Consider the following 10,671-nt stretch of genomic DNA (forward strand, 5'->3'; position numbering starts at 1 on the left):
TTTTTTCCGAAAAATTAAATTGAAGTGAGAAGAGTTCTCATCTTGTACATACAGTTTTTCCTTTGTATTTAGTGTCAGTAGTGAAATCCCGTTTGTTTTGTTTGCTTTATTCTTGTTGAGCCATAAAAGGTATCCAAAAGTTAATTTTCCAAAAGTAATTTGCAGAATTTATTTATCAAACAAAGGTCGCTCGTCATCCTTTGTTCATTGTCATAAAGACGGGACAGACGGGAATGATCCTTATTTCCTCCTCCTCCTCCTCCTTCACTACATCAATATACTCCTCGCGCTACGATTTCATTTGCTTTTAGTTTAGTGATAGGTTGCATTAAATTAAGAAATTATCACATGATATTTGAAAATATTTTGCATTTAAGAAGTGAGTTTGGTTTTTGATGTTTTCAATTGGATTGTGTACCGACCTCGCGGGCAGCGTCAAATAACTTACAAATCATTTAAACATAAATTCGCTATGTTCAAATAGCTCGCTTTTTGTTGTGTTTCATTAAACAGAGTTAAAAGTCTGAATTTAAGTCTGAGAATAACCGTCAGTGGTTTGGTGAAAGTAGTACGAAATCTTAAACTTAAGCTATGAACTTAATTTAACTTAGGACCTAGTGCGGTTTAGTTTAGCTACTGAAATCTCCTGTTCCTATAGCTTCTATTACTGCTCTTCTAATTGTCCTCGATCTAGTCGAAGCGCGAGTGTCTGCCTTCACCGCCGCCGCCGCCGCCGCCTCCTCCGAAGCCGCGTCCGTTGCTTAGGCTGCCCTTCTTGAATCCGCCGCCGCCGAAACGACCGCCGCCGCCACCGCCTCCATAACGGGAGCGTCCACCGCCACCGTCGTAGCGCGAGTTGCGGGCCAGATTTTCCAGGGCAGGATTGATTTCCTAGGAATTATAAAAAGAAACCATTAGTATTGTGTTTCGGTTTTTGATCTGGGATCAGTAAGTCTGCATACCAATCGTAGGATTTGGAATATAGGACATAGGATTTACTTAAACATTATTTTCATTTATACATATTAGAACAGAAATGTGTGAGTGTGGTATGCATAACTCATCTGTTTTACTGCCCAATCAGTGTTCTTACTTGATCCCACGCTAATATCTCACCTGATTAGCTTCTCTGAGGACGTCGACCAGCGCCTTGGCTTGCTTGGCATTATTCTTGGTGAAGAAGGCGAAGGATGTGCCCTTTGTGTTGGATCGTCCAGTACGACCGATGCGATGGATGTAGTCCTCGCTGTTTTGCGGATAGTCAAAGTTGATGACATACTTAATGCCGTCCACGTCTACATATGTCCGGGGAAAAGAGAAGGCACGCAGATTAGTTTCGAGCTCCTGGCTGTTTTTACTTAATTGGGGTGTATGATTTAATTGACGAACAGTTTTCAAATTGCCAAATGATTTTTCCACTATGCGCGCTCGCTTGCAACAATTTTTAGCGTTTTTCCGAGATGTCTTGAACACTTTGAATACACTTGTCTTTTCTTTTTTCATTTTTTTTTTTTATACGTTAGCATACTATTGAGTCTATGGTATTTTTGTTTTGTGGGTTGTTTGTATAATTTTTTTTTTAGAGAAAAAAAGAAAATGTTTCAAAATGTACGTTACCTTCTTGGTGCTATAAATTGTTTCACTCAATTTTCTCTCAATCAAAATCTCTGATTGGCGTCGCGCAGCTCGTAATCCAAACTCTCCCCAGAAACAACAAGGTAGCGATCTCGATCGCACGGCGAAGCGGAGAGTTTGTTGCATTGAGCCGCGTGCGCCTCTGACACTAAGCTCTCTTCTCACATGGACCATTTTGGAGATGACCACCGAGAGGAGACACGACCATTATATAAAGAGTTAACTTATTGGGAGGATTAACAACAACAAGCGGGCCGCCTTTTCGTCCTGGAGCAGTGGTCTTAACTGATGCGGCGGCAAACGCGGTCAGTGGGTGGTGGTAGTGAGCTTTTGGGAGGACGCAGCACCCAGCAGCAGCATCTTCGTCTGGATCCTCCAAAGCACACACATCTTCTTATCTCCGGATCTCGTCCTCTCTGTGGTTCAAGCAAATGTCGAGTGTTCTTATTTGGGAGTGTGGTTGGTTTTTGTGTTGTGGATGGTGTCAATGTGCTTTTGCTTGCTTGGCTTTGCTTTGCTTTGGCTTTGGCTTTTGCTGTTGGCTGTTGCTGTCGCTGTCGACATGGTGCATGTCCAATTCTAGTGCTTTCTCAAGGGCCAGGCCACCACGTCAATACTTTGCACGCCGCCTTCCGCCATCCACTGCTGAGGAAAAAGCTGGCTCTCTGATGGTTCGGTTCAGTTGTTGTTGTTGGATCATTGGTTGATTGGTAGATGGTTTTTGGTTGGTAGATGGTAGTCTTTGGTCGCAAAAACGTATCATCAACGCATTATCATTCTTTCTCAACAAAAAGTCGGGGACTGCAGAGGCCACATATGATGCATGATGTTGGGGATATTCGATATTCGTGTCTCTCGACCGTCTGAATCTGAGAACTTTCATCGGTCCTTTTGCGCAAGATATCACACAGGGTGTGCTATCATCATATATCATAACAGATCTGATTCTGAGTTGGCAAAAGTCGCTCAAGTCACGAGTGTTCGCAGTGGTCGCCGCTCATTCATTATCCTCCCCATCATACTACCAAAATCGGCCTCTGTAAACGAGAAAGAAACAAGAAAGAGAGAGAGAGAGAGAGAGGGGAGAGAGAAAGAGGCAGAGAGACACGCACAAAGACAAAAATTGCGTACCAGGTACACCGCAGTGCATATAGATCATACGATCATACGCATCATTTCATACATTATTTTAGCAGGGGTTGGGCCGGGTTTTGCGGGTGGGGGTGGGGGCGGGTTGCAGGTCAGGCAGGGGCAGGGGTGGGGTAAAAGTTTAAGTTGATTATTCGATTTCGTCATTTGGCTTATGTCTAAAAAAAACTGTTTCTGAGTTGGCGCGCTCGCTAGATGTGGATAGATACCGGGATATATATATATATTTCAGTGCGGTTAGAGGATTTGGGTGGTGGGTTTACGGGGATTAGGTTCTGCTCGCAAGTAGTGGGTATGTGTAATGATGCTGGGTGATCGTTAAGTGCGGTGTTCTCTAGTAGTGATGGTATGTAAGCAATGTCCCTAGCAAGTGTAACCTTATAGCTAGCCAGCAGGCCCATCCAAATAATATTCTTCCGGCTGCAAACTACTTTGTGTTTTACAACGATGCGGGAACAAACTTACCCAGTCCTCGGGCCGCCACATCGGTGGCCACCAGGATGTTGGACTTTCCCGAGCGGAACTCGCGCAGGACAAAGTCTCGTTCTGATTGCGACTTGTCGCCGTGAATAGCTCCACAGCGAACGCCGAAGCTGCGGATAAATCGCACCAGGTTGTCCACGCGCCGCTTTGTCTCCACGAATATGATGATCTTGCCGGGACTCTCGCTGGTGTCATAGATGTCTGACAGGAGGGTCTTCAATCTGGTTTCATAGAAGAAAATATTTAATTACAAAAGTTGTATAAAAATAAACTTCTTGGAATTGACTTCTCCAAATGCTAGGGTTAATTGTATAACTAGAACTATAGTTGTCGAAAACAATAGCTACTCACTTCTCCTCCTTGCTGAACTCGTCACAAACGTCCACCACCTGGCGGATGTTGTGGTTGGCGGAGAGCTCCAGCGATCCAATGTTGATCTGAATGTAGTTGCCCAAAAAGTCCTCGGCAAGCTGCTTGACCTCCTTGGGCCAGGTGGCGCTCCACATAAGCGTCTGCCGGTCGGGCCGGATCTGTGAGACGATCTTCCTGATCTGGGGCTCGAAGCCCATGTCTAACATGCGGTCAGCCTCGTCCAGCACCAAGTAGGTGCAACGCTTCAGGTTAGTAGAGCCGGCGGAGAGGAAATCAATAAGCCGTCCGGGTGTGGCAATCACGATTTCGCAGCCGCGCTGCAGATCCCGCATTTGGCCGCCCTTCGGGGCGCCGCCGAAGACGCAGGTGTTGCGCACATACGACGAGGAACCGAATTCGGTGGCCACCTGCTGGATCTGTTGGGCCAGCTCCCTAGTGGGGGCCAGCACGAGGGCAATGGGTCCGTCACCCCTCTGCAGCGGCTGCTGGTTGTTGATGTGGACAATCGCGGGAAGGATGTAGCCCAGGGTCTTGCCGGATCCCGTCTTGGCAATGCCCACGAAGTTCGAGCCACTCATGGCGATAGGCCAGCCCTGCGCCTGGATGGCGGTGGGCGCTTTGTAGCCCTGCCGGCGAATCTCCTTCATGACGTAGTCGGGCAAATAGACCTCGGAGAAGTCCTGGATGGGGTTCGGCACCTGTCCGCGCACGGTGATTTCCTGCTCGTCGCGATACCGCTGAACGTCGTAGGGTGATCGGTTAGCCACGTTGGGATGCTCCTGGTAAAAGTCCTTTTTAAAGGGAGCCAGGTTGGAGAAATCGACCGGGCGCATGGGGAGGTCTTGGCTGCCGCCTCCACCTCCTCCTCGGCGATCACCGAATCCACCACCACCACCTCCAAAACGATTGCCGCCTCCGCGATCATCGCGGCGCTTCTCGATACGTCCATTCCTTACGCCGTGGTAATCACCACCGCCACCACCACCACCACCGCCGCCGCCTCCGAAGCGATTGCCTCCACCGCCGCCTCCTCGCCGGTCATCACCGCCTCGATCGCCTCCGCGACCGCCACGTCCACTGTGACCAAAGTCGCGATCGTGTGGTGCCCTGGAAAATAGCAGAAGATAACCGATGAGTATCTAATGAAGGAATTAAAATGCTGGGGAGAAGATAAAAGGAATGCTGAAGAAAAGAAATCTTTATCATCTTTCCATTTAAGGTACATTGATTTATCATAAAATTAATAAATTTAGAATTTACAATATTATGGAGTGCCCTTTGCGCCTTTTTGTTTGGTATTCCATTCTAATGTAAATGTAATTTGGTTTTTTTGTTTTCGAAAAACCAAATGAATACGCTAACTGTATGAAATTTGAGCAAAGGAGTTAAATTTCTGCCAACAAAATGTATTTATTTATTTCGAATAAGAAAAAGCTGAATCGCGGAAATTTACTTTGTGTCAAGTATCAAAGGGCTTTTGCTTATTCATTAAAATCGAACGACTTCACTGTAATTTTGCTGCCTCGAGTTCGTTCGAATCTTTGATGAAATATTACACTTGAGTAATCGAATTGTGGTTTGATAGTAGAATTAAGATACTCCAGTTCTTTCTGAAGATGTTTGGACCACACACTAATATTACAGCTGCGAGCTTTTTGTTGTAAACTTTTAAAGTGGAACGAATATTGTTGATTTGTGTAAGGTCGGTATAATCTGTGAGCGATTTCGCGTTGTACATTTGTATAATCAATTCCTCCTTATCTGCCATCTAAAATCATTTTGTGCTCGGTATTTTCCCTTAATAAAAGGGGCCTTCGAGAATTAGACCATGCTTAACTGGGCCCATATTTTTGGGCTAGGTGAAGACAGCTGCATTTTCTTTTCTTAAGTATTTCTTTGGCAGTAGCAATTTGGGAGAAAAAACGGAGTGACTTGGCTTACTTTGCTCGCATGCTGCCGGTTCTAGAAGTCTGCTAGTTGGGACTTGGATTTCAACTGCGACTGGCCGACTTGGAAGGTAAGTTCTCGCTTTTCGATTTCTTTCGACGCTGCTAAACAGCTGACATAGAGTTGTGCTACAACCGCAATAAACTTAAATAAAACTAATTGCGTGTTAGGGAAATTAAATAAATTTCGAATAATGCAAACAGTAAAGTAAATTTGATTGACAACAACATGCAATTCGAGCACGGTTACTATTACTCCCACCCACCGATTGTTCACCGATTCACCCCAGTTTACCAGCCCCAAACTGCGCAACGAAACAGCCCCGCGTAAGGAGCTGTGTGTTTATTGCTCTGGTATTATCAACCTGGGGCAGTTCCAGTCAGATCTGGCTAAGGAACTTTATTACAGCATTAAAACTGGGAATAGAAAACACGACCCGTTGGCAATAAATAAGAAAATATGATAAGATGATATGATATGATGATAAGGGTGTAAATACAATATGCTAATAAATACTGCTTCTAGATGAAGTTGTATTCTAATCAACCAAATAATATATTTAACATACTTGTAATGAATTACCAACCATTTTACTACAATAGGAAAAACTTCCTACAAACGTAGAAATTTCTAGCTTATATCTGCTTTCTTTAGTAGCTCCATCCTTGGTGGGCATCACTATGGGGTCCTCCATGATCCACTGCCATGTCTGCTCGTCTATTTTTCTGTCAATTTGAGCCCCGTACCACCGTAAACGTAAACTTATATTTGTAGGACCCACTGGCACGCTAACATTTGTGCCCAACTAGCGGAGCGGAACGCTCTGAACATTTATGAGACAGCCAAATGTCTTGCTCCTAGTTTCCCCCCTAGTTGCAAGGTCCCGTGAGGCACCTCTGACTTTCTGTGTGTCTACCTGTCGCTTTTTGACATGCGAAAAGACGAATCGCGAGCTAGCCAAAGGGGGAGCAGCTCCTCATCATAATCAATTGGCGTCATTTGACATTTTAGACTAATGGGGCCGTTTATGTGATGGCGAAGTTCACGAGCTACTATATTACCTTTCAATGTGTGACACTTAAGTTTTAATCATTATATACTATCTATATTGATCTATATCTATATTGATTTCTAATACACAATTATATAACAAGCATTGTTCATAATAATTAATTTTCTTAGGGTATGGAAATTTGAAAGTAAAAGAACCTATCTTCTTATTATTTCATAACATTGTGCTCGGTATTGAAGAAGAAGAATTCTAACATAATTATACCAAAAAATATTTACATTTATTTAAAATTATTAATGTTTTAGTGAACTAATGTTATTTTTAATAACCTTACAGATTGTGGTCAATAACCGTAAGCAGACGTTCTAAATAATTCCCTAAATACCAAAAACACCGCGATATCTCAAGAAAACCGCGTGTAAGCGAGGGAAAGAGCGGGATAGAAAGGTATGCTGGCGAGAGAGCAGGATGGCGCGAGTCAGTGACAGCCGCCGACTGTTATACGCTCGCACACACTTACGAATCTGTTATACGAGCACGCGAAAATGCCGCCGTCAACAGGCATTCACGCACACCAGGAAGTCAGATTGTGCCGCTGTGTGAGTGCGTGTTCGTGTTCGGGGCATACAGACAAATTAAAATGCTATAAAAAAGCAAACGAAGCAAGAACACGTTTCACAAATCAGGCAAATTTTTTTTATGACGTGCGCTGTCGTTCTTGTTGTTTTTGTTATTCTTTTGCGGATGTGGGGGCCAAACAAAAAAAAACAACAAATAGCTGAAAACCTCACCTCCGAATGTCAAATTTTAGCAAACCATGTGTTTTTCTCTCTCTCCCCTTCCTCTCACTCTTTCGCTAATACTAATTACTCATCACCTCGCTTCGTAGGTGTACAGAAAAAAAAAAAAAGGCACGAAGGGTGATAAAATGGCGACAGCGAGTGGAAAAAACCAGCCCATTTCATAAGAAATCTTTCGATGTACTCACATTATTCCTTCAATTTTGATTTCCTCTGTTCTCTCGTCGGGGTCGTTAAAAAGCGATTTCCTTCTCGTCCGCTGCTCTGCTTTCGGGATGGAATCTACGTAGTCGTCTGGCTCTGTTTTCGAACTGTCTCGAAACGCACGCTGCGACTGGACTTGGAGACTACTATGTGTGCTTGGGGACAGTAATATCTCCCGATTCCTGCGACTCCCGTGGAACTGTTGTCGGTGTTCGGTGCAGAGCGAAGAAGAAGAAGCGAAAGTGCCGCTGCTGCTGGCGGAGGAGAAAAGAAAATGGCGACGTTTCGTTATACATCTCTCGGAACTTTTCGGCGAAATCAATAGCATGTTGCCCCAGCCGCAACCGGCCGGTCTGGGCGTGGCGCCGCCCAGCCGGGGGGATATGTATTGCACTAGCTTAAGCATATTCCCGAAGATTTAGCTCTACACGGGTGTTATGCTAATGGCGGATTTATCCTAATCAGCGCGACATCCGCGCGTGTCTTACCTAACCTCGTCCAAAATTAGAGTGACCCTAGGTGAAGAGGAAAAATCGAGCCAAGTGTCGGTGTGACCGCAGCGCGCTAGCTATAAAACGCATTCTAGAGTGACCATTTGGTTGCGAGACTATCGATTGTCGGCTGAATGCCGCGCATTACGTTGGCCGATACATTTTTATTATTTAAACTGCTGCTGAAACTAACTTTAAATGCTATTCGTCGTCGGTCCGTTCTCGTAATCTTGAATATTTCTTAAGTTTTGAATTTCTAATCAAGCAAAACATCGTTTGTGATCAGATTCGCTTATATTGCTATAAAAAAGGAAAGCAATTAGCAAAGACTCACCCCAGTTTTCGTTTATTGCTTTATACATACATAATTATAAGAAAACTTACTTAATATTTGCTATTTATTGTTCAATAGTCATAAAACCATTTATTTTGTTATACTAGAGTTTGCAGTTAACTCCATAGTTTCTTATTTTAATTATAGAAAATTATTATTTTATTTACTTATTCTTAATAAAACTCCTTTTACTGAGGAAATACTATTTAAAAGCATGGATACCCCTTATCAACTAAATAACATAGAGAGAAATATGGATAGGTGCAAGCAGTAAGAAGATGCGTAAGTAAGCAGTTCACTGCTTTAAATGTGCATATGAGATGTCAATACATATATGTATGTATATGATCTATGCTTCTTATGGGAAATATTCTTAATTTTTTTATATTTCCACCTTATTCGCATGAGCAAAATCGACTCAAGAATATTTGAATGCATGCACACAAATTACGATCTATCTGTTATATTCTTTTCATCGAACAATGGGGGTATAGATTGCTTAGTTTGGTGCATGCAACAGCCATGAAATACACTGCGGCAAATGTATTTGTACCAAAGTCAACGAATATATTAATTAAAATAATAAATATCAAATCAATGTGATTCATAGTAATATATCTCTTAGTCAAGTAGCCAAGTTTACAGCCCGAGAAGGTGGCAGAAACTGCGGTACATTTTGGCCCTGCGGCCCTGCAAGCAGCCGTAAAGCTCGTTGATCTTGAGGCAGTCGATCTTGCTGATGGTCTTTCGCTGTCCGATCCTAACTCCGGGTTGTAGGGGGGTCATGGTGGGCTTCTCACCCTTCCGCTTGCTGAAGTAGAACTCGCCGTAGTGCATCACGGAGTTGTAATCGTAGTCGAAGGCGTACTTCCCCTTCTTTTTCGACACCAGCTTAAAGTTCTTCCTAAACCGCGGCACAATATTGTCCCAATGGATCTTCACAAAGTTGTCGCGATCTGCTCGGGACTGCTCGTGATATATGCCTATGGCGTGCATGAGCTCGTGCATTATCCTTCCCTCGCTGCTGAAGCAGTGGGCACTGTTCTCATCGGGTCTCTGGAGGGACACCACCTGTTCGCCTCCCCTTCGTCCCACGTAGGACCAACATCCTTGGGGTCCTTCCACCGGCGGTTCGATCAACAGGTAGTCATCAACTTCCCCGTCGTACGGCACAAAGTGCACACATGTCAGGGAGTTGAAGGTTTTCACGGCTTGAATTATGGCCTCTCTTTCCGCATTCGCGTATCGCGGACTTATCTCAAAGGGAATCGTTCCATTGGGCCACAGTCGCTTGGGATGTCTCATTGGATTGACGCCCAGGCGCAGGGTGATGTAGGTGTACGGATCAATGGCAATGTCGCCTTGAAACAGGCGGGGCATGGTCTCCGGATCGTCGATTCCCAAATCGTCGTCGCCAATGTCGGGTCCGTAGGGATCGTATTCATCTGAAAGGAACCAGTTTTTGTTAAATATTTTGGTTATCAAAACTATTTCAACTATTTCCTGGTACTGGTAGGCCTTCGTATCAATACGATATTATAATCTAGAAAATATAGATTGACACTCTTTTTGACACTCGCAATGCAAAGTAACGATATTCTTAAAGGATTCCGCAAAACAGAACTCCAAATAGATATTTGGATTAATTTGCATTAATTGTTGAATACTCTTCCTGCGTACATTTTGGAGCTCGAACTAGGTATCTTAAGATCTTCACAACTCAAATCAAACAAAAATGACCTTTGTGTTTCATGGAGTCATTGGAAAAAGTGGGAGTGAAACGAACCTTCCGCCACACTGGTGAACTCGTGCTCGAAGAAATCCACTCCAGCGGCAAACTGGCGGACAGGGAGCTTGGCACTTTCACTGAACGGTGGTGCGGATAGCACCACTAGCACCACCACCATCAGCACCAGCTGCACCACTGATTCACTCAACTGAGCACACATTATAGATTGGGATGGGATTCGCCTTGGCTGTGACTATATTTCCATTCGATCGCTGTTTGCTCACTTTTTCCACGCCATGCCGCATTCAAACCGAACGGCTGCACACGAAATTGGTAACTGAACCTGGCTTGATAGCCCGACAGCTCCAGCGGCTACCAAAGTCTGCAGTCTTGGCACCTTAATTTATGCAAAATGTGCGAAAATAAAACTAAATAACGCCGATGTTGGGCAGACGCCACGCAATCGGCCGCGTGTAAACAAAACCCAAATCTATCACCGCACAGCAAAACACCTA

The 10,671-nt window shown here is 44.2% G+C and overlaps 2 protein-coding genes across 3 annotated transcripts; both read right to left on the bottom strand.

The window, feature by feature from the left end:
- Nucleotides 1-349: 349 nt before the first annotated feature.
- Nucleotides 350-8,047, bottom strand: LOC120451005 (ATP-dependent RNA helicase p62). 2 transcript variants are annotated; one of them, XM_039634318.2, is made up of 5 exons: nt 7,587-8,047; nt 3,619-4,746; nt 3,250-3,488; nt 1,117-1,295; nt 350-891 (listed from the first exon to the last, which is right to left on the bottom strand). In XM_039634318.2, exons 1-5 carry the CDS (start codon nt 8,006-8,008, stop codon nt 691-693), a joined length of 2,169 nt encoding a protein of 722 aa, XP_039490252.1. In that variant the 5' UTR covers nt 8,009-8,047; the 3' UTR covers nt 350-690. The 2 variants fall into 2 exon arrangements, with proteins under 2 accessions (XP_039490252.1, XP_039490253.1); XM_039634319.2 differs by lacking the exons at nt 350-891; nt 1,117-1,295 and adding an exon at nt 1,816-2,672 and having other exon boundaries at nt 7,587-7,718.
- A 924-nt stretch (nt 8,048-8,971) lies between these two features.
- Nucleotides 8,972-10,461, bottom strand: LOC120452273 (hatching enzyme 1.2). Its single transcript, XM_039636404.1, is given in 3 exon segments — nt 8,972-9,872; nt 10,214-10,385; nt 10,387-10,461. Coding segments are annotated over 3 exon segments (1,053 nt in total). The 3' UTR covers nt 8,972-9,066.
- Nucleotides 10,462-10,671: the final 210 nt, after the last annotated feature.

The sequence above is a fragment of the Drosophila santomea genome, chromosome 3R (genome assembly GCF_016746245.2).
Source record: "Drosophila santomea strain STO CAGO 1482 chromosome 3R, Prin_Dsan_1.1, whole genome shotgun sequence".
NCBI classification, from domain to species: Eukaryota; Metazoa; Arthropoda; class Insecta; order Diptera; family Drosophilidae; genus Drosophila; species Drosophila santomea.